Raw genomic sequence first — 24400 nt, 5'->3', positions numbered from 1 at the left:
TCTAAATTTCATCCACTAGTTTTAGTATCTGTTTTTGCTTCTTGCCTGAATTAATTATGACTTAAATGATTGCCAAACGGTGATTTCTAATTCAGCTATTCCTTCTCCATTTGTAAGTTTGCATTCTGAATGAAAGGCATTCCCTTGTCCCCACTATTTCTTCACTCGCTTATTTATATCTCTGTGGGCTCATGTATTCCTGTTTCATTTGATGAGATGTAATGGGCCTCTATCACTGTTTGTTCGATAATCAAATGTTCTCAGAATTGGCTAGCAGAAACCCCACGATCTGGCTTCTGAAATGCCCACGTGATTCTCTGAGCACACCTGTACTTTCTTGGTATAACATGATGTTCCAGATTCACGTGGTACTTTCTGTCCCAGCCTGGACTCAGCTATTTCTTAGAGATGGCCTAATTCCTGGTATTTAGAAGCCAAGATCTGGACACTTGGTGTCCTCCATGCTCCTGGGGTGTTGTTGCTCCCAGACCCTCTCAGGAAGCAGAGCCAGAAAATATATCTAGGTACGTACACGCACAAAGGTATATTTTAAAACAAACATATACTTCTACTTCTATATTCATTCATTTATCTATCTAAAACCATAAATTCACACTGATACATTCAATTCTAAAAAACACCATAAAGTTCATTCTAGCTTTCCCCCTTTTCAAATTTGTAACTCCCTTTTCAGGCAGTGAAGAACTTGACTCCAATTAACCTCAATATATGTATTTATTTGATTAGTCTAGCTATAAGTACCAGTCTCCTGACTCTTAGCCCCTTACTTCATGCAGGCCCCCATCATCCATTTTTGCTGCCATAGTAGCTAAACCATTGGCCTTTGGTATAGTTTCTCCATGTTTGTTAGTTCATTTTCCTTCTGTTTATCTGTCTGTCTTTACCTACACACACACACACACACACAAACACAAACAAACACACATGTATACATATAAAACACTGGCAATTTAATGGGTAGGGAAAGTAGGGAAGCGCTGTTTTACTCCATGGGTATAATCATAAGCTGATCTGATATGAATTAAATGGACTATATCTCCAACTAGTGAACAAGTTAAAAGGTTGTAGTGATAGAAACAACTATTATTCATTGCTTTCAGGCTGTAATTGCTCTTCAAGTAACAGCAGTAATTAAATATAAGTTAGTTCTTCCTTATTAAGAATCATCTACATGATGTCCTGCAATACTTTTAAAAAATACTGTAAATTCAGTAATGGGTTTTGCAATTTTTGAAGAAAAGGTGTATAAATCTACTGGTTTTTCACAAAGTAAATTTTTAAAAATGAAAATACCTGAAAGCACAAGAGATTCACATGATGTAAGGAAGATTAAAAAAAACAGGGGCCTTCCCTGGTGGCGCAGTGGTTGAGAATCTGCCTGCCGATGCAGGGGACACGGGTTCGAGCCCTGGTCTGGGAAGATCCCACATGCCGTGGAGCAACTAGGCCCGTGAGCCACAACTACTGAGCCTGCACGTCTGGAGCCTGTGCTCCGCAACAGGAGAGGCCACGACAGTGAGAGGCCCGCGCACCGCGATGAAGAGTGGCCCCTGCTTGTCACAACTAGAGAAAGCCCTCGCACAGAAACGAAGACCCAACACAGCCAAAAATAAAAATAAATAAATAAATAAATAAAAAACAAACAAAACATATCAACAAATAATAAAAAAGGTTTGCAATGTGTTGGCATAAGGCAAATGGTATGCAAATAACCAAGCCAAACCTTTACATTAGCAGAGCATACTGTCTGTATATTTTCTGAAAAAATGTTTTGAAATGCTCAGAGTTGCTAGACAACACATGGCCTCACCATATTGTTGTCAAAATCTGAGGCACGGCTCGGCTCTGTGAGGAGTTTGCTCGCCGGCTATGGCTTTACTATTTTTCTGTGATGCAGTTGTCGTTCAGTGGTTAAATTGCTCTATTGTGTGCTCCGGTATTTGCGCTTACATTACAGACAGCAGAGTGAAGGATGGTTCTTATTAGTGAAGCATCTACATTGATTCTTCACAGCTTTGTAGTTTGTATCATGATTAGGAGAAAGTTTCAGCTCTGATGCTGACATACTTCAACATACGTATGGGCCCTTCTTCCGTGTTTACTTGTCAAGATTCTTTATGAAATTGATGACCCAAGAGGGAGGGGACATCCTAAATGCTGGAGGAGCACAGTTAACCCCAGAAGAGTGATGGACGGCTAGGCTTGTAAGAGCAGCTCTCTCCTGCCCACGTTCCCCAGCCTCTGCTCCTGATCACAGGGTGGTGTTTACCTTCTAGACAGAGTATCAATTAGGATATGGAGATTTTATACCTGATGGTCCAGTTAGTTAATTCAGAGAGTACAGTGGATCCTTGGCGAGTTTGGATTGAACTTTTGGACAAATTGCAAGTGTCCTTAAGTATATTTTGCTTTGGGGCAAATTCGTGTGTGGGGACCTCACTCACTAGTGGATCAGCTTAGCAAGCTCTTCTGAATCTGCAGCTCAGTGCAGTGGTATCACCTCCTTCTGTTGCAGTAACAGTCACATGGAAAAGCATATGCTTAGTAGTATTCTCAAATTTTAGCATTCATAAAGCTCTTCTGTCATATTGCTTATTAAGGTCAAGGGTCCAACACCATGGTACTTCTCTACCCTTATAATTCCAACAGTATTTTTGAATAGGTGGATTGCAGCTACATTGAAATGGTTGATAAATTATCTTGCCTTCTAGTTAGTGGTTAAGCATTTTCCATCCCTCCCTCCCTCTCTTCCTGCCTCCCTCCCTCCCTCCTTTCTTTCTTCCTTCCTTCCTTTCTTTTGTTTAATAAGGCCCTTGATCTCAAACCTGAGGTTTTATATTCCACAGAATGTTTCTTAAAGAGTCATGTATATTCTTTTACATTAGTTCAGTGCTTCCATCTCTGTTCTTGTCTGGTACTTACCTTGCCTTCTATTTTCATTGCCATATGTAACTGAAACACCAGTTAGCTGTGTTACAATAATATAACAAAAGTCAGAAAGACCTGAACTGAAAGTCAGCTATGAAAACTACCAGCTGGGGCTTCCCTGGTGGCGCAGTGGTTGAGAATCTGCCTGCCAATGCAGGGGACACGGGTTCGAGCCCTGGTCTGGGAGGATCCCACACGCCGCGGAGCAACTAGGCCCGTGAGCCACAACTACTGAGCCTGCACGTCTGGAGCCTGTGCCCTGCAACAAGAGAGGCCGCGACAGTGAAAGGCCCGCGCACTGCGATGAAGAGTGGCCCCCACTCGCCGCAACTAGAGAAAGCCCTTGCACAGAAACGAAGACCCAACACAGCAAAAAAACAAAAAAACAAAAAAAAAACTACCAGCTGAGTTTGCATATACTTAAAACTGTGGGTTAATAGTACCTGTTTCACAAGTTTATTGTACATATTGAAAGAAATAACGTATAACAGTGCTTGTCACAAACGAGGCATACAGTAAAAATGGATAAATGTTAGAAAATAAATTCCGCTAGGCAGGGATCTTTGACTCTTATAGTTCACAAGCACCTAATACAGTGCCTGGCACACAGTAAGCACTCAGTAAATACATGTCATCTGTTGCCATTTTTCTTCTGCAGCTATAGCCCTCACCTCAGTGCTCTGAAAACTAAAGATCAATGATGTGCCTATAAAGCATACAATAAAAGGTCTGACACAAAGTAGGTGATTTAGCTAGAATTATATTTTTATAGTTATATCATCAGGCGTATGATTGGTCTGATATAGCATTCTTGGGCAGACATCTTCAGAAAGGCTAAAGGTCTTTTGTTTTGTCCTTCTCAGGCATCCTGTTTTCCCTGGTGGTGATGCTGTATGTCATCTGGGTCCAGGCAGTGGCTGACATGGAAAGCTACAAAAACATGAAAATGAAAGACTGCTTGGATTTCACCCCTTCTGTGCTGTACGGCTGGTCATTTTTTCTGGCCCCAGCGGGGATATTTTTTTCTTTGCTAGCTGGATTACTATTTCTAGTTGTTGCACGGCATATTCAGTTACATCACTAATCAAACTGTTGCCACCAGTATTTTCTTGAGAGATTTTAAAACAGAGCATTTTTTAAAAAATTTTGTCTCCATGATCCTAGCATAGAATGAGTTGATGTAACTTTTTAGCTGCTATGTGAATTATGCATTTTACTTGTGATCTTCTCTAATAAGAGGGTCCTAGAATCTCTCCAGACTCCATCTTGCTACCATCTTATCTAGTTTTTTAGGGAGCAGGTAACATGGGCCTTCCCTTCACTGCACTTGTTAGAGTTTGTGGGTAACAAAGGCCTGGCAGTAGCAGAAAACAGTCACCAGGGGCAAATCATGATTTGAGTTAAGCGTCCTCCTTGGCATTCACTTCTGCTGCTATTAAAAAAATCCTTTGGAATCCCATATCTGATAAAGAGGTTACTATCCAGAATATATTAAGAACTCCTGCAGCTTAACAACAATAACAGCAACAACAACAAAGCAAATACCAGATTTAAAAAGGGGCAAAGGACCTGAGCGGACGTTTCTCCAAAGATGATGTACAAATGGCCAAAGGAAAAAAAAAAGTCCTTTGGAGATTAATTAAGAACAACAAACAAATGTTGTCAGAGAATTTACTCCATTTCTTCTCCACACACATAAATATCCACATACACATGTACTGACACCTGTGAGCAGATTATTCACTATTTAAAAATAGACAGCAGTTGTTCTTGTAGCAGGGGCTGCGTGAACTCATAAGTTACAGTGGGTCACAACAAAAACAACGTGCACTTATCCCGCTTTCTTACCAAAAACAAGTTTGGTTATGTAACGTATTCACTTAATTGTGCATGCTTACATAAATCCTAAACTATATTTAAAAGAAGCAAATCTGTACACCAAATCACATACAATGAAGATTGGATTTTTATGAACTTCAAGTGGGTTAATTGTATTTGTAATATGGTTGAAAACATGTAAAAACCAAGCGCCTTCACTTTGTACATAATTCTATTTGATATTTTTAGATTTCACTTAAAAATTATATTGCTAATATGTTCAGCATGTGAAAATTTATTGACGAAATGTGCTTTTAATATGCACTCAACTATAAACTTTCGAAGTACTTCCAGATGAGGATAACAGCCTTGCTTTATTAAAGACCATGAAATGTGAACTTTTCCCAGGACCTTATGGATTATAGTCTTCTGATCATTTGATTCCCTTAACTATCGTCCCTCCCTGTCTTCAGCTTTACAGCAGGTATGTTAACATTTACAGATCTGCCCTTTCCTTTAACCTCTTGGAAGATAACTTTTTGGGGGATGGTTGTGGGAATGATTCTTTATTATTCACTAGAGTAGACATTCTGCATATCAAAGATTTTTGTTTGGCACTAATTTTGATTGAAATCAAATCCATCTGAGAAGCCTAGGTCGTATTTGCGTTTTGGAAGCCTCCTGACCGAGGAGTTCCCTTTTGGTGAAGGAACAGAGGCCCTGCGTGGTGTGCGGACTGTGTTTCAGGCACAGCATTTTACTCCGCAGCTGTTTGAATACCGAGGGCCTGACTCGGAGGCACATTAAAGGGTGACCACCTAGAAGCCGCTGTAGGATAGAGGCGTTGTTGCTTTCACCCCGGGGTCCCATGATGGGGAGATTGCCTGAATCTTCTCTGCACATCTTGTACTTTCCATTGAACCTTGTTTCAGTGGGAGGGCGCTCTGGGGGAAGAGTGAAGATCTGAGGTATCTGCAGATCACCAGGGCATTTTAAGGGTTAGTGACAGGACTTGCCTGTTTAAAAAAAAAAAAAAAAAAAAAGACTTCAGGGCCTTAACTGGTCTCTGAAGCCATTTCAGTTTTATCATAAACGTTTTCCTGGTCCTTTCCTTTGTCTTTTTCTGTTTCCTTTTTATATTGCTTCATTTATTTCTTTGCTTTTGGCTTGATTATTACAAAAATAATTATGGGTTCTGTTATGCATATTGACTGTGATATTAAGTTGTGGCATGCTATTAAGTTTTCCAGATGATGCTAGATGTATTTGCTTAGTTCATGTCATCTGTAAATACAATTCCTTTTTGTGGAACTTTGGAATGGAGCCTTTTTCTATGTATTATATACATCATTTAAATTTCACATGCAAGCTGCTTTTAGTAAAGGTTTGAATATTTGTAGTTTTCAGATGGTTAATCTTACTTTCTAATACTTATGCGACTACCATATATTTATCTTAAGGCAATTAGCTGAATATCTGATGTACATGACACTTTTACACAGATCCACACTTTGGAAGTGTTTCATAGGTGTAATGCATCGGTCACATGAGTTCAAACACATTTCCTGACCTATTTCACCAGCAATCCATGGAAGAAAGGAAGGTGAGTTGTATTTGCTGTGTCAGTGAGTAAAATATACTTAAAAATAGCAGATATATTCTCGTCACAGCCTTCTATCTCATTTGGGGTAGTATGTTTCCTTTTATTTCTCTATTTGGTGTATTGATTTATTTCCAAAAGCTTTCAAATGAAGTCTTAAAAATCTTTTTAAGAGGATTGATTTTGCGTCATAAAGTTTCAGTTCAACAAATAAGATATCTTTTTGGTGACACTTTTAGAAAGAGTGAGAAAAGAGGGCAGTGAGTTATGTCCTTGGACTTTGGTGAAGGCTGTGATCTCTGCATATCGTGTTTGCCCAAGGAGTTTAGTTCAGTCGTGTGGCAGGGAGCACAGGAAACTGGCTAGGAAACCCTCCAGAGACAATGAATGAAGGTGTTCAATTTGGGGTTGAGCGTAGGACTTTAAATAATACTATTAGGTGTGCTCTTACTGGTCATTGGCTGCTTTTATGACTAATCTATGAAATGTATTTACTGAATTTGAAGATTAAATCCACTTACAAGAGTATATTATGATGGAAAAGGTGTCAATGTTTGGTAATTATCTATCATCAACTTTGTGTGTGTGTGTGTATGTGTGTGTTACGTTTATAAATTTGGATAGAGTTAAAGTGAATAGTGGAAATCAATACATTTGAATAGCACATTTAAAAAAAATTCGGTTTCTCAGGGACAGTGACATAGTTGTTTCCCTGGTGGGCTCTACCAGGAATGGCATCTCATACGAAAGAGATGAAATAGAAACTAAATTTGTATTGATTGTCTGAAGGAGTTAAATATATGGAGACATTTTTTCAGTGATGATCAAGTGTAGGCAGAGAAATTCCAACAAAATCTTAGGACTAGGGTATGTTAGATATGTTAAAAACCAAGAAGGGTGGGGAAATAGTTAACATCATACATATTATAATAAGCATAAACTAAACAAAGGAACATTTAATCTGATTAGCAGGGAAAGAGGAAAGAATAAAAACATCCAGTTAGAGCTTAGAGCTTCTGAACTAGCCAACTTAGGCAAGTGGTAGGAGCTGTACCCTCAGGACCATTACGATCAGCCTGGGCTGGCTGTGGACATGGGAGTATTAGAGAGAACAAGTCTGAAATGACAGAGGAGTACAAGAGGCCCCTTCTGGCTTTCGAAGGGTCATTTTTTCCCCTCACGTGCAAAATTGAAGGGGCAATTGGATGGTTGAACTTTGTAAAATGATCCACCTCTGGTTGTAAAGAATCATATGGTATAGCTAGTAATTCTATTGCACATGTATATGTATATATATGTGTGGGGTGTGTGTGTGTGTGTGTGTGTGTGTGTATGGAGAGAGGGAGTGTGTGTAGAGAGAGAGAGTGCGTTTTCCCTCAGTACCTCCGTATCCATGGGGGACCGGTTCCAGGACCCCTGCAGATACCAAAATACACGGATGCTCAATCCCTTATGTAAAATGGCATTGTATTTGCATATAACCTATGTATATCCTCCTCTATACTTTAAATCATCTCTAGATTCCTTTCAATAGCTAATACAATGTAGATGCTATGTAAATAGATCCCAGCATGGCAAATTCAAGTTTTGTTTTTTGGAACTTCCTGAAATTTTTTTCTAGTATTTTAAATCCACAGTTGAATTTGTGGGTGTGGAACTGGTGCATATGGAGGGGAGGGCTGATTATACGTAAGGTGTCTATAAGTAGCTATAAGGTATCTATAAGTAAGTAAATTAGAATGATTTTTAATTCTTGAAGTGATGGTTTTTCTGGTTCGCACAAATGACAGCGATAGTCTAAACTGGCTTTATGAGATAAGTATGGTTGGAGCCACTGGCATCCTGCACTGCTCCTGAGTATTGTACAGGTAATCTGGGGGGGAGAAGACTCACTGCAATAGAATAAAAACTTTTAATATTCCATTCTTCTGGGAATCCAGGAGTTAATGGTTCTTCCTTTATATGGCAACTCTTTTTTTTTTTCTTTTCTTAGCACTTCTTTATCCATTAATTCTAACAAGAGACTGCCACTGTTAAAAAATTCGCCAGTGCTTGCAGATAGCATTGGTATTGCAGACTATCTAAACAAATAGATATTTAAACAATACAGCTGAGAGAAGAGTACAGTACAGCTTAAAGAATAATGCTTGTTCCCTCATATTTTGCTGTGGGATATGCAAGACACTATGAGAAATACTGGCATATTGTCTTCACCCCCAGAAAATACAAGAGACATTTTTTTCTCAAGATTTTTATGGGTGTATGTAAATATCTGGAGAGTTGTCAAAGAGAAAGTTGGATTAATCTCTGTGTGTGTGTGTTTATATGTATATACATATGTGGTATGTATGCATATGTATTTGGATACAGATTTGGATAAAACTGTATATTTGTCAGTAGGTATACGTCTGAATACACATGCACCTATATACATAATATATGTGTATTTATAAAAATATTTTTACATCTATAATGTATACATGTATATATAAAAGAAATGCCTACATTTACATCATTGTTTGCGGATTTCCACGTAGCTGTCTGTCTCAGGCATTCCCAAGCTCTTAAGGTTTGCTGAACAGGAGGACACATGTCATCTTCATGCTATTGCATGCCTGTCCCCATGGAGGGTGAGGGGTATCGGGGAGACTCAGTGAGTAGTGTCATGGCCTCTCTCTCTTGGATCCAGGGCATATGTGGTGATGCATGTGCAGTGGACTATTCACTCTTACCCTGTGAAGGCCCAAGGGCAGTGACCCTGTCTTGAACATATTCTAGCAATTGATAGCTGTTGGTGAATATTTAACAGTTATAAACTTTGCTGGATAAAAGGATTCCTTTATAAAGCAGCATGCCTTGCTGATACATTCATTCAATCCCCCTGCAGAACATTAAGCCGAGTGGATCCCCCCATAGATTCTTTATTTGGTTCACCTTAGGGAGAAGCTTATGGTGTGGTGGGGAAGGTGATAAATCTGCATCTGAAGACCTGCACTCCGATTCTGGATTTTAAACTTTTGGTTTGGAAAGTTATTCCGCCTCATTTTGGTGAGTTCTTCATCTAAAATATTTACTCATTTATTCAACAAATATACACTAATTGTGTATACACTCATAATTGTGTACACACTGTATGTCACAAATGGTGCTAGATGTTGAGTAGATGTTGGGTATAACTAAACAAAGCAGACCTTTAATTGTCACTCTTCAAACTGGGATTCAAGGAAGAAATATAGACAACAAACAAGTGAACAAAAAATAACTATGAATTTATAAATTGTGATAAATCCTCTAAAGAAAAATACACAAGACGTAATGATAGATAAAGCCATGACTGTTGGATAGTCCGGGAATTTCTTTCTAAGAAGAGAATTCTGAGTATTCTGATACATAAAAGATACGAAGCGTCCATCTGGGTGAAAAGCAGCAGTAAAAGGATTTCAGGGAGGGGAACTCGGGGGAGAAAAGGCCTGAAAGTGAAGAGGAGCTTGGCATGTTCTAGGAACAGCAAGGTGGCTTGTGTGGCTGGCATGGAAGGGAGGGTTTGTGGTACAGCTGGAGAAGTAGGAAAGGCCCCATCCTTCAGAACCCTTGAGCCATTAGAGTATAGTCTGAAGGGTAAAACTGAAAGAACTTGCTGGTGGATTGGCTATGGGGTGAGAGAGGGGCAAATTAAGAATCGCCTTCAGATTTCTCGCTTCAGTGAGTGAGCAGATGGAAGAGACTGGAGCAGGGACAAGAGGAAGGCAAAGGCTTGGGGGAGAAAGGAATCCCTTGCTCGTTGTGATGCTGTGATAGTTGATAAGCCTGTGAAAAGTGCAAGTTGAGACGGTGGTGGATAATTGGATGTGGCCATCAGGAGCTCAGAGGAACCATCTGAGCTGGAGACTTACATTTGACAGTCACCAGATTGAAAGCCATGGGAAAGATGAGGCCACCAGGGAGGATGGCTAGAGAGAGTGACTCTCTCTGCCCTGGGAACCCAACATCTAGAGACTGAGCCGAAGACTGAGCCTGAAGAGAGGCCAGAAGTAGACATGGAAGGATTGGTGGGAAGTGTGAGACTGAGGAAGCCCAGAGGGGTGACTGTTTTGAGAAGGGACTGCTGAGAAGATGACTAAGACAAGGAAGGAAAGGTGACCTTTGGCTGTGGAAGCGTGGAGGTTGTTTGTGACAGTGACAGCAGAAGTCTTGGCATGGCGGTCGGAACAGAAGCCAGATTTGATTGGTAAGAGGAGTTAATGAGAGGTGAGGAGGTGGAGAAAGCTTGTTGTGCAACTTCTAAGGGAAGGTGGTCTTTGAAGGAGAGCAGTCACAGATCTGGGTGGAAGAGGATATGAGGACCAGAGAAAGCATTCTTAAGACCTGGGAGAATGAGAGCAAGTCTGTGTGTTTTGAAAATTATCCTGTCCAAAGGGAAAGTTGATGATGTGGGAAGGCATGGCTGGAGTGCAGCCAAGGAGCTGCCAGTGTGTGTGGAGGGGCAGCGCTACCTGCCGCCCCTCAAAGGGGGTCCATGTCTAAAAACACCCAGGATGTGGAGAGCACTCGTTACATTAAATTTGACAAAAACAAACAAAGATCCGGCTGTGCATTTACCACGTACTTGTTCCAACATTAGGTGTTGGGGTTACAGAGAGTTTGGCAAGTCCCTTGTGTAGGTCAAATGTAATACTCTTCGTTGCTTGTCAGCCGAGCATGTACAGAGGACCCCAGGGAGTCAACAGAAAGGACAGCAGATTCAGTGTCTCAGTGTGGATCCGTCAGGATCTTACTGCCTATGTAGACGATTCCATCTTGCTAGTGAAGCTGTAAAGCTCAATACTCCCTGACTTCTCCAGACAAGTGTTTGAGAAGGAGATTTCTTGCTTACATCTGATGGCATTAGTTTTATTCCCTTCTAGAAGAATCCGGTGACTGTCAGAAAGCCATTCACTGGTGTGGTGGGAATACTCAGCTTCCTCTCTAAGGACAGTCAGAAGACATACCAGATACCGCACTAGAGCCCTGGATCTGGAGTCTGTATTTTTGATCTGGAAAAGTACCCTAAGATAAAAGGAAAAGCACAGTATATGGAAGAGGGGTGATAAAATAAAACTATCAGAAAGAGGGTGTAAAATTTGGCTCAGTTTGGATTCTAAGAAATTCTTATATTTCTTAATTCATCAGTAGTAAAATTAGAGGAGTTTATTTTTAAAACAGGATATATAGAAGAGTTGTGTTCTTGTCTTTTTTTTACTACTCTCTCTCTACTTGGCCTGACTGACTTACTAGCACAACCAGTGGACCCACTCAAGGCTGCTGGGAATATGGGGTACATCTTATGCTTGTAGATACTGTAGGTTTTGATTGATCAATAGCGTTATCAATACAGTTATGATTTCTAATACTTTTGCCTGTCCACATGACAGCATGATGTTTCTCATTAATGTGGTTGCTTCATGACGTTGTTGTTTCAATCATAAGGTGTGAACGCCAAAGCCTACAATTTCACTAACTACCCAGCTCTCAGAAAAATACAGTTTCCAAGTTCTGTTACTTCCTGTTCACAGACACAATAGGACAGAAAAAAGACATTAAAAAAACTGTTTAATTCTCCAAACTGTGTTTCTTTACAAAAGCAATACATATTCATTAAACAATTCAGAAAGTACACATGAGCAGAAAGAAAGAAACAAATTTCACCCATAATTCCACCACTAGAGTCAAGCGGTATATAAATGGTTCTAATAGGTAACCAAAAGGGTCATCCAGAAAAATGTTTTGTAAACTTAGATTTTTACTTAATATGACAGCTTTAACATTTTTGTGTCATTAAATATTTCAAAGATTATCTACACTCTTTGAATATCAGCCAAGCCAGCACATCTCAGACACATGCCAGCCTGGTCTGTATTGGAGTCTTTGACTCTGGAGAGCCGACTGTTTTTGAGTCACTTTGTTCTCCATGTGGACGTATTTTAAAATGGAGGAATGATAGGAAACGTCCACCCTAGGTTATTGTGAGTTAAATAATTGTGGACAATTGCAAATCGTATCCCAAAAATAATAGATTTCCACTGAGTGAAAGTCCAGACAAGATTAACAATGGGCTGACTCTGATTCTCGAGCACCTCCTGTGTACCAGTAGCCTTTCATACGTTGTTTGGTGGTGTCATTCCCATGGGGAGTTGAGGGCACTGAAACTGGGAGGGTATGGAAATTGCCCAAGGCCACGCAGCTAGGAAGGATTGGAGATGGTTTTCTAGGTGTTTGAATCTCCATGCTCTTTCTGTGATACCACTTGGCTTCTCCCTAATAGTGGAGGGAAAATATTTTGAACGTATTTCAGTAAAAACAGAAAGATTTCTGTGAATGATTAGGGCTACAGCTTGGGTTAGTTGCATGAATGAAAAACCACAAAGTGAGCTACTCTTAGATCCTCCACTGACTACGCCCTCTACTGCAGTCTTGGGGCTTCAGGCATTAAATGGGATGGTGCAGATGTCAAGGTCCGTGTGGCACACTCGGTGACATCAGTCACCTGAAATCTGCTGTGAGGCAATGGGAGTCTGAAGCCACTTGAATGGCTTATGCCCCTTGAGAGCAAAATAGAAAGCCCACTGTTTAGAAAGCAGACACCGCCTTGCAGGAGTGCCTTCCTTGCCTTATTATTGGAGGCCATTGCTCGCCGTGTTGGAGAGGACCTCCAGCTTTGTGTAGGGAAAGACAGTGGACTTCTGAGCCGAAAACCCATCTGGGTCCCTTAGGCGGGTCACTGAGCCTCTTCACTTTTCTCCAAACGATATCACTGGGCAAAGCCCCCAGGGCAGTGTCCAGTCTGTGGTTGGCTCGGAACAGATTTCCCACTGAGCGCCAATTAGCAGGGGTGAAGGCCTTCCAGTTAAGAGAGAAGACCCTGGAGAGAGAGAGAGAGAGAGAGAGAGAGAGAGGGAGAGAGAGAGAGAGAGTGAGTGCCAGGCTTGGAATCCGAGTTCAGCTATTAGCAGTGTGGTTTTGAGCAACTATAGAACTTCCCTCTGCCTCAATCTCCTTGTCCACAAAGTAAGGGCAGCAAAAATGGTCATGCAAAGTGTTTAGAACAGTGCCTGCCACAGAGTAATCACTTAATACATGCTCTCTGTCATTGCTATTATATTCATTTTTATTTTATTCTAGTTTTGAATGACCATGTTTCTATAATTTCTGATCCAAGACTTCTTACCTTACTTTTCAAAGATTGTGGATATAATTTTTCCAGGACCACTTCTTTTTTCCTCATTCCTACACTCGTTTTAGGAACATCTTACATCCCATTGACTCTGTGTGTATAAGATTGCCCAGGAGTGTGATGAGAGCCAGAAGAACTTGGGGGGAAGGGGACAACAGTAATATTAGGTCACTTTTATAGAAAATAGACTGCCAAAGGCAAGTTATCTCAGAGGTTCCTGGGGTGGGTTTCCATATGTGGTTGGCTAACCAAAAAAAAAAAAAAATCCAAATTGAATTAGTGCCTTTTAAATGGGGAATACATTTAAATATATATAAAAAGGAAAGTACAGAAAGGCAATGAAGAACGGCCCTCTGCACACCAGCCCTTCTTGCGCCCTCGTTACGCGGCTTCACTTTGAACCACATCGCTCTCCAGCCTGCCGCCAGCTGCCACGTGGCTACTTGGCAGTTATTTAAAGCCCAGCTCATATTACTGCTCTGCAGGGCTGGGCACCCGTGTCCCAACTGGTACACAACTGATCTACACAGAAATCAACTTCAGGTCTTCTTCTCTGAAATTAAACGTGAAGGCATGATTTCTGTGATCCTCTTTTTCCTTTCTTTTGCGTTACTTCTTTTTGGAACCATGGCTCGCTTGCACCACAGGGGAACTTCAGTTAGGTTGTCAGTCTGATAGACTGCGTTATCAGATACGTTAGTTTTCCTCCCTCTTCCGCTTGCTTAAGAGCTTCGAAACACAAAGAATAAAAAGTGCTAAATGGGATGAAATGACCTGTCAAGGGTAGATTCAGCATCTGTGAACGACTTCAAAAAATCCCCCAGCTTCAAGGCCCTCCAGTCTGAGTTGCTTTTTACTTGGCTTTCCTCTCGTCTCCTCTTTTCGAACTGAAGTACTTTGTGCATCATTGATCTTGGAAGATTGTTTATTGAAACGAAACCATTTTTGCCCAGCCTAAGAAGCCTCAGACAAGATTTGGAAGTGCGGTTGAGTGTTGAGCCTTAGAAGAGGAGATTTAAGCCTCCCCTTCGTTATTATACAATATTTATATTTCACAGAATGTTCAAGACAGACAAACAAGCAACTTCCAAACAGATTTGGCCAATACATACACTGGATAGCAGTGACCTCTGGTTTTAAGATTAGAGAAATAAAAATGTTTTGGAATGTGACTTGGTTAGAAGATACAGCTCTGTGCAGCTGTTAACCAGAGAGGAGAAATCCAGTCCCTGCCCTGTGAATGATCAAAGGGTATTAAACATGTCTCAGGTCACATGTAATAGAAAGTTATCCCTGGTGGAACAAATTAATAGAATTCCTAGTATTTATGGGAAAGTGGCAGTGAGGACACTGCTTCTACTCACGGCTGATGTAGGTTGTGATCTCAGGAAAGACATTACTTATCTTTTCTATCTGTGAAATTGAAAGAGTCATTCATTGAAAGAGCTTGGAAAACAAGGTCGCCAGCTAATGTCCCAGGTTGTCATGTGTTATCTTTGCAAAAGACCCGTCAGGAAAACTGGTTATGATTTTGACATCCCTTCTGGTTCTGGTGCAAGATGACCTGTCCGTCATGGTCGTTAACTGTCCCCAGTGATGGCCCAGCTAAGGGGTGTGGCTGATAACCCCTCTGTGATGACGTCTCCACAGTAGGGACTGAGTAAACACCGCCTGGATGAATGAAGGACTGAGTGAGCGAAGGGAAGTGATCAGGGTGAGGTGAGCCCAGAGCAAGGTCACTTTTATTGATGACTTAGAAGAAACAGAAGCAGCATATAAATGTTTATATTAAACAAATATTCTGTGGCTTATTTATGTTCATTTAGGAAAATGAAAGTCATTCTTTAAGGAGTTGGAACAGAGCAGAAGTTAGCAGATATTCTGGATTCTGTCTTTCTCTTTTAATGTGTCCTAATTAGCAGGAGGAGTTTAAGTGCAGCTAACGTACACCGAGCATGACTGGATTAAGAATATCCTATTTCCTTGGAGCACTTTGTTGAAACATACTTCGTAAGGAAAGGTAGTAATAATGTCACAGAACTGGCTCCTGTTATACTTTCTAGGGACCCGGCCCCTAGTTTATGCCACAAAACCAGAACAGCTAGTTGTGTCAAGATGTGGCTCCTGGCCCCAGGACTATGGATAGCCAGTCCATAGTCTATCCAACTGCTCGTGACTTAGGACCGTAGCCCGGGACAAAAGTTGGGCCGTTGGGTTCTTCTCCTTCTCCCCTTCCTCCTTCTCTCTTCTCCCCCAGCTGCTGCTCTCCCAGAAACTTATACTGGGGACATATGCAGAGGTGTAAGTGAAGCCGGATCTAGCCTCTGTACCCCAACACCAAATTAATTCTCGGAGACAGAGTTTTGGGTGAAGTAGAAAAGAATAGCTTTATTGCTTTGCCAGGCAAAGGGGGCCACAGCAGGCTAATGCCCTCAAGACTGTGTGTCCCAACCTGGAGGGGTTGTGAGGAGTTTCATAGTAATGGTTCCATGATAGCGTGATTGGCTCGTGGACGCTCTTCTGATTGGCTGGTGGTGAGGTCATCGGGAGTCGGCTTCATCAACCTTCTGGTTCCAACTGGTATGGGGTCTCCGTGCTTGTGGGCAGCAGACAGTTAACTTCTCCCACCTGGAGGGGGTTTCAGTATCTGCAAAACAGCTCAAAGATATTGTTCTGTGCGCCCCTTGAGGGGGAACCAGGACTCTGCCCCAAGGCTGTGCTATTGTTACCTGACTGTTCCTCCCTGGTCCCTGCATCCCCTCCCTTCCCTGATCGGCAACTGTTCGAACCTGCTCGTTGGAACTCAGGGAAGGTCCTGGAGGCTGAATGAAGCCTATTTCCTGTAATCAAGAAATGGGGGACACAGGCTTTCGTGCCCAGGAGTCCCACAGGGTCCTGCTTGGTATCTTAAGGAAGTAGTAGAGACAGAAGCCAGCAGTCGTCATGGGAACAGTCAGAAGGCTTAGGGGGATGGAGACATTAGAAAGCACATGAAGCTTTTTGCCAGCAGGTCAGGAAGTCACCCACATGAGAGTGTAGAGGGGCCCCATGAATACCAGATGGCTGTCGTGAGATCCGGAAGCTTTTGCTGCTGTGGCCGTTGGTGCCTCCTGGCCTCCAACTCAAGGATCCAGTCAGCCTAGACCTTTTTGTGTCCTGTTCTTGGCTTTTTGTGAGACTTTCTCTTCTTGTACCATCTGTTTTGTTCGAATATTCCCCTCCCCCATTTACACTAGCTGAGGGAGTCCACATTCTTGGCAACCCAAAGAGCCAAACCAAAACTGAAAAGGAAAATATAGGGGCAGTCCCCCGACGATAGGTCAGTTCGTATTCCCTGTAAGAGTAGCAGGGGGAGAGGGGCAGGAAGTGTGCTCGTGTTGCTTCAGTACTATGGAGGGAATCAGGAAATCTGTATCGTGGAGGACTGATTATTCACCCGGTTCTGTCTAGGGGTTTATGTCTTCTGCAGAGTATTTGGTTTCTAATCTGCCCCCATTCATTGTTATAGTCATATAAATGTCTTATTACTCTTGCTAATTTCAGTGTCTGAAACTTTACCTATTATTTTTAATACCATGATCCTCAAACTTCATGAGCAATTGAGTTTTGACAACCATTTCATACAAATGACCATTCTTATCCTATAGACTCAGGATTCAGAATTCACAAGTGCTGGATTGCTGGCATTAAGCCCTGGTGGTATATGAATGAGTAGGTCTTGAAGCACTTAGGTTTAAAGTATTCTGTGTATAGAGGTGGGCAAGTTCATGATACCAGCTCTGATAAGGAGGCTTTTGTGAGCTACCCTGGGAAGTAGGCTATTGTTTACAACACTGGAGCTTTGGGAAAGTGCATTCTAAGTTTCAACCAACTGACCGACCGTTTATAAACAGGGACCCATCTGCATACATTTTCCATGCAGTCACATTAAAAGAAGTGATGAAGAATTTCAAACACAGAACTCTGGTTCTTGGGATATGCTTCATATGTGAGTTTCCACCATGACTTATGAGAGACATGATGTACCCAGCTAACATGGTACTTGTAAAGAAAGGCCAGGCATGGGTTTTGCTATAATGTTCCTTTTTTCCCATAGTGCACAGACCTACATTTTCTTCCGTATTATTTGTTTAAAGGTGAAATATATGTGCCAAGTAGAGAAAACGCAAGAAAAATGGAAAATATTGACATAATTCATGTTTCTGTGCCCGTTTCTGCATGCCCAGCATGCAAGAGTGGTTGTGATGGACACAGTGGTCACATTTTTCACTGGAATTCATCCGCCTTCATCCGCCTTTATCCTTTATTCTGCCAGGTTTCCACTTTGTACATCATCGAAACATAGCCCAAGGATGTATTTCGGAATTAACCCTTACGTTTCAATGATTCTCTTCAATCTTCCTCCAAGTTCTATCCACTGAAAATACTTCCTGCTTCTGTTATCATAGTTGCTGTTGCCCTTTTCTGCTGGATTTGTATGTCCATGTGTACATTTCACGATTCTGATTGGAAAAGGCCTCACCCAACTTGATAAGGTACAGGCACTTAAGTATGATTCTTTGAAGGTCCTTAGGGGGTTTTGTTGTAACATTCATTCCTGGGGAATGTTGACACTGGCGCTAGGAGTTCTGAGCCAATGGCAGCCTCACATACAGCTGCGTTCAAGTCCAGCACTTAAATATAAGCCAGAAGAAGTTGGAACTATGGCAAACCGCATTTATAATATCGTTTGAGGGACAGCTGGGGTCAGGGCTAAATTTTAATTTATCAGATGCAGAGAGGCAACTCTTGCATAACAATAAGCACAGGCTATCTCACTGAATGGAAAATAACCACATTTTCACCTTGGAAAATATATTCTAAATAGGACAGTAATTGTTTTTAGGAAGCTATTCACGACTTCCTTTTTTCCCCCTCTACTTTCAAGAATCACCCAGGAATAAGGTAAACTTTTTATCATAATTTATACAATGTGGTAATTTTTTGAATAGTTTAGAATTTTTATAGCCTGATGACAGACCTGCCAAATTCCACACAGCCATCGTGCGCTGGCAGGGAGATGGGCTTGGATGACCTGCTGGGTCCTCCTCATCTCTGACGTCTGTGAGTCTTTGAAATACATCCCAGAGCTTAATTATGACAGCGGTCTTTATTATTCTGAGCCCCTAACGGCATACTTCATGGGAACAATGTAAGGAGAGGAGAGCTGGTGCCTTAGCAGTGGTCGACACAAGAACTGGAACAGGCGATTTCAGGGAGGAACTTGCCTTTTGCGGGCAAGTGGGAGGTCGGAGGAGGGGTGGTGGGATAGGGAATAAGAGGGCTGCTGGCAGGAGCTTATCAAGCTAATTCTCAATCATTTGTTCACAGTCTGGCATAAGCTAATTATGGATATACTTTTTGTAGAAATAGCAACCGTGTTCATTTTGACCCTTTGCATCGATCTAAGCAGGGTAGATGTCATTCCCATCCTGCACCACATGTAATCCCGGTCCCAGTATCTCCTCGGAATTGTTGTGCATGGAGACTGGAACATCAAGCACCAAGCTCTTTTCAAAACTTTTTAGTTTTAAATAAATTTAAACTGACAGAGCAGTTGCAGCTATAGACAGAGAAACCACAGGACAACTCTCAAGAAATTCGCTCTGGTACAATACCTCTAACTAAAACTGCACACTCTTTTGGGTCTCACGAGTCTTTCCTGCAATGTCCTTCACCGTTGCAGGATCCGATGCAGGATCCCACACTGCATTTAGTTGCCGGGTCTCCATAGCCTCCTCCCGTCTGTGACCTTTCCTCGGTCTTTCCTTGTTGTTCACGACCTTGACACTTTTGAAGGGTACCGGTCAATTACCTTGTCAGGTGTCTCTCCTTTTGGGATTGTGTGATGTTTTGACAAGTTGGAGCTATGGCTTTTGGGAAAGAATATCACAGAGATGATGTAGCCTTGGTGCGTCGTATCCTGAGATGCAGGACATTAATGCCCCACTACTGGTGATGTAACCGTAATCAAGGTGGGGTCTGCTAAGTCAACAGCATAGAGCATATTCCATTTCTGTGAATGGGGCCTGGGTTAGCAAAAGAGCTTAGCTAACCTTGTGTTAACTATTAGTTTAGAAGACATGCAGTTTAAACTGCACATATGGGCCTTGAGTAAGTATTCAATGCTTTGCATCATTGGTTGGGCTTGTGTGTTTCATTACTGCATGTATGGGCCTTGAGGTAAGTATTCAGTGCTTTGCATCATTGGTTGGGCTTGCGTGTTTCATTTCAGTGCTCTGTGATTTGTGGCCAGCATGATGGATATAGGTCTAAACACATCTCTGGTAATGCTGTGGCTGTTTGTAGCCATCAGTGAGTCAAGCCCTGACCCCACTTTGCCTTGGTCTTAACTCTGAGGCTGAAGGAGGATCCATTGATGAGCGCTACACACAACAGCCCACCTAAAGGAAGGAGCACTGATCCAGTTACCACCTTAGGGGTTGTCTTTTTTATATGCATATGCCACATGTATCTTTTTTTCCCCTTAACCCAGCAAGATGGGAAAATCAGAGAGAGTGTTATCTTCATTCCATAAATTGAAAACAAAAACGAAACCACCAAAAACTGATGAACCGATGCTGAGAAAAGTTCAAGGACTTGCCGAGGTCATATGGCCGTGGCAGTGCAGCGTCAGCGACGGGACCCAGGTTCTCTGGTGCGTAGTCCGCTGACCTGCCTGGACACTCAGTGCACTCCAGCGGGAGAGGCTGGGCGGCTGCAGGTCCAGAGCCGTCCAGCACGTAGGCAGGCGGCTCCAACTCTGAATTCATTACCAAGTTATTATGAAAGCCAAGGAACGTTAGTTAATCACTCTTGTTTTTCCACTTGGTGATTGTTAGTTCAGGAATAAAATATTCCTGGGGTTTACTTCTAATTTAATGCCAAGATGCAAATTGTGCCTCACCTGTTTCACCTGAGGTGTTATTTATGCCCAAATTACACCTCCTAGATGAGGACCCATTGTGCATGTTTCCTCCTTTGGAAATTAAATATAATAATAGTAATCAGCTGCATACAAAGCAATTGTAGGGGGTGGGAAAGGCTCAAAATTTGTAACAGCTCAGGAAAAACCATCATCAGGGAGAAGTGCTATGGAAATGCTCAATGCAGACGTAAGAATTATGACATCTCTGCAAATTCACCACCAGAGGCCAGGGTAACACGGTAAACGTGAACTTCATTCAACAAATATATATTGGCTACATATAACGTCAGAGTCTGAAGCTGGAGGGGATTTTATATAACAATAACCACAACTAAAATTTTTGAATAGACAATATTTTAAGAACAGCTTTAGGTTTATAGCAATATTGAGCAGGAGGTACAGAAATTTCCCGTATGTCCTCTGCCCACACCCTGATCCCAGCAGCCTCCCCCATTATCAGCATCCTTCACTAAGGTAGTCCATCTGCCAGAACTGATGAACCTACACTGACGTGTCATTATCACCCGTGGGTTACATTAGAGTTCACTCTTGGTGTGCACTCTGTGGGTTTGAACAAATGTGTAATGACACGCGGCCACCATTATAGTATCATACAGAGTACTTTCACTGCCCTGAATATCCTCTGCTCTGTCTATTCACCCCTCTCTCCCCTTAACTCCTGGTGATCACGGATCTTCTTACTGTCACCACAGTTTTACCTTTTCCAGAATGTCATATCGTTGGAATCATACAGTATGCAGCCTTTTCACATTGGCTTCTTTCACTTAGTAATACCCGTTTACATTTCTTCTATGTCTTTTCATGGCTTGATAGCTTATTTCTTTTTAGCACTAAATAATATTCCATTGTGTGAATGTACCACAGTTTTTTAAAAAAATCTATTCACCTACTGAAGGACGTCTTAGTTACTTGCAGATTTTGGCAATTATGAATAAAGCTGCTATAAACATTCGTGTGCAGGCTTTGTGTGGACATACGTTTTCAACTCCTTTGGGTAAATACCAAGGAGTGTGATTGCTGAATTGTATGTTAAGAGAACATCCAGCTTTGTAGAAATAGCCGAAGTGTCTTCCACTTTGCGTACCCCCCAGCAATAAATGAGCATTCCTGTTGCTCTAATCCGCTCTAGCATTTGGTGCTGTCAGTACTCTGGACTGTGGCCATTCTAATATGTGTGCAGTGGTATCTCATTTTGCTAAAAGCTCTTGAGGGCTTACTATGTACCGGACACTGGACCAAGCACTATAAATGAGGATCTCATTTAATCCTTACAAAACTCCTAGGAAGTGAGTGCTATGATTTCGTCTTTCCCCCTTACAGGGAAGTAAGGGGAAGCTCAGAGAGGCCACGTAACTTGCCCATGGTCCCATAAACAGCGAGCACAAAGCCACGTGGGCCGAGGAGCTCCTGTGGAAGGTGAAGCAGCCGATCTTGGACAGCGCTGGTGTGCTCCTCCACACCCCCCTTTTACAAGGACATTGACTCCAGATCTCTGAAGGGCTCCCTGGAAGTCACAGCTGCTTAGGGACAGGAAGAGAACTGGTCTTTGTCGGCCCTGCCCAACTTCTCAGCCATCAGTCATGTGGAGACTGGCCTCCGATATAATGTGTGCAGTTCCGGATACTGATGGATCTTGATATATGACAGATATTCCAAGGTTCTCAAACCCAGTGCTTATTTTGAATGTATTTAATATAATTTAATGCTCAGATTAGAGACGGAAGACCTCTCTTGACTGCAGCATAAACTTAGCATCGCCTTGCTATCTGCTTGAAATATGCTCCCTGCCCCGCACACGACCACCAGGCGCAGATGAGCCTCTGTGTTATTATGGGACCTTCCTCCAATGCTAATTGTTTTCTTAGGTAGTTTCCATTCCCAGCTCTATGCTACCTGTGGTGTTTCTAATTTTTTCATACATGATAGAGAATTCTTAGAACATTAGTTCCAACCCAATTCAATTTTGTAAACAAATGTTAGACATAAGAAGGTGACCTTTGTGGATTTTTTTCAGTTTAGGTGGCTGTAATTCCAAAAATGTCAAGAATTGTAGAGTTGCTCATTCAAATAAGGAAAATCATTTGTTTCTAACTTGAATTAGAGAATAATAGAAAAGCACCAACTGTAAAGCACTGACTAACTTCTACAGATTTCCTGTAGAATGCTTTGCTGTTGTTAATAGGATGGAGATTCTGTTCTTGGAAAGAGGAGAATGTGTAAAACTGACGGCAGAGTCAGGGTGAAAGAGGCCAGTGCAGGCCGGTATCATCTTTACGTGCGGCGGTGCTGCGAGCGGGCTCTGTGGGACTCTGGAGCCCTGTGATGCCACCTTGATGGGACCACTGAACCCCCCGTGCAACACGGTTCACAGAACAGTGGTGGAGCGGGAGCGGGCGGGGGGATGGGCTGGTGCAGGGGCTGAGGGGGGTTGGGGAGGGGTGTGAGCCTCACTCCACCAGGCGGTAGAGGTGGGGCTGACGGGCCCTTAGCACATCCTGCGGACTTGCTTTAGCTGCGTTCTCCTGTTCTCTATTCATGGGCTACAAACCCCTTCACAGTGAACTTATTAGTAAGAAATACTCTAACACAACATTGTAAAGCAACTATATTCCCATAAAAATTAATTTAAAAAAAGAAATACTGATTCATGTTTTTAGATGACCATTTACAAATTCACAAAGTCTTATTCCCTTTACCTTGATAAACTGAATTATCCACTTCCACCCCCATACATGGTGTTGTATTTCTATTTCCCTACTTTGGGCTAGGTTTCGTGAGTCTTAAATTTCAAAACAGAAAACCATGAAGCTCAGTCCTCACTTTTGACAGAAAGCTCTAGTTTGAACCGAGGACCTAACTTTGTTGGTTCAGAAACGTACTGTTTTTTCTGTTAGTTCCACCGCCTGGTACAGTGGACCACGAACACCCTGGGCGTGGTCCCCCTCTCAAGGGCTCATGTGTTCACAGAGTGTAAAGCACATAGCTATGGGATAAGTGTGTATAACGTGTTAGGATGTGCAGGGGATGGAGGGCTTCATTTACCTGCAGGTGGTTGGGGAAGGTCTTCCGGAGGAAACTACCAAGTACTGTCCTTGTCTCTCCCCAGCGTCCCCTGGTGATTCACAAGTCACCTTTGTCGTTTCCCACATGGAGGCCCCTTCTCACTTGTCAGTAGTAACTAACATCCTGAGGCATCAAAATCCTCAGCACACTTTGGACACTGGTGCACAGGACAAGGAGGTCACCGATGGCGTTTGCAGTGGGAATGAGATCCGGGGCGCATTTTAGAAACGGGGCTCCATGGAGAATGGATGCTGGGACCTGGGGTGAAATGACCATGAGTACTTGAACCCATGAGGGTGTCACAGCTGTTCAGGCAGAGAGACCCCGAGAACTCAGCCAAGCCTCTGGCACAGGAAGGGCAGCGAGGGAATGGATTTAGATACATCTTGGATGTGAGAAGTGAAGAGAGAAGTCAAGGATGGCTTGTCTCTTACAAGGTGCATGAACCAAGTCCTGGATTCCGTCTGAGGGAACAGCAGGCCTTCTTGTTGGGACTACACTGTAGAGCATTGAGTAACCAGCAGCGATCGTGCTTGTGTGTAATGTTTCTGATGGGCTCAGCTTCCCAGTTGATTTTCACCTGTTTATTTTGCTCTCTTCTTCATTTGACCACGAGCACTTTGGTCACCAGGAGTTTTCTTTCTGCCTTTGTACTTACGTTTGTTTCACATGGTGTAAACAATGGGGGCTAAATACAAGCGACATGCCATTTTCTGACTGGTTAGGATCCCGAAAAGGACATCACAGCTGTCCTCTTAAGAGGCTCTGTGGA

General features: G+C 42.3%; 1 protein-coding gene across 6 annotated transcripts in view; it reads left to right on the top strand.

Annotated features, from left to right (window-relative positions):
• Positions 1-24400, top strand: part of TMEM182 (transmembrane protein 182) — a 373493-nt gene that overhangs the window by 43307 nt on the left and 305786 nt on the right. For 2 of the 6 annotated variants that reach the window (XM_036873081.1, XM_036873082.1), the window contains one exon: positions 3813-6162. The exons of the other annotated variants lie outside the window; for them this stretch is intronic. In XM_036873081.1, coding sequence (XP_036728976.1) covers positions 3813-4033 — 221 coding nt within the window. In that variant the 3' untranslated portion in view covers positions 4034-6162. Of the gene's footprint in view, positions 1-3812; positions 6163-24400 lie in introns of those variants that run through there. 6 annotated transcript variants of the gene reach the window in all.

This window comes from Balaenoptera musculus, chromosome 13 (genome assembly GCF_009873245.2).
Source record: "Balaenoptera musculus isolate JJ_BM4_2016_0621 chromosome 13, mBalMus1.pri.v3, whole genome shotgun sequence".
Classification (NCBI taxonomy): Eukaryota; Metazoa; Chordata; class Mammalia; order Artiodactyla; family Balaenopteridae; genus Balaenoptera; species Balaenoptera musculus.
This window is presented reverse-complemented; position numbering and strand designations above follow the sequence as displayed.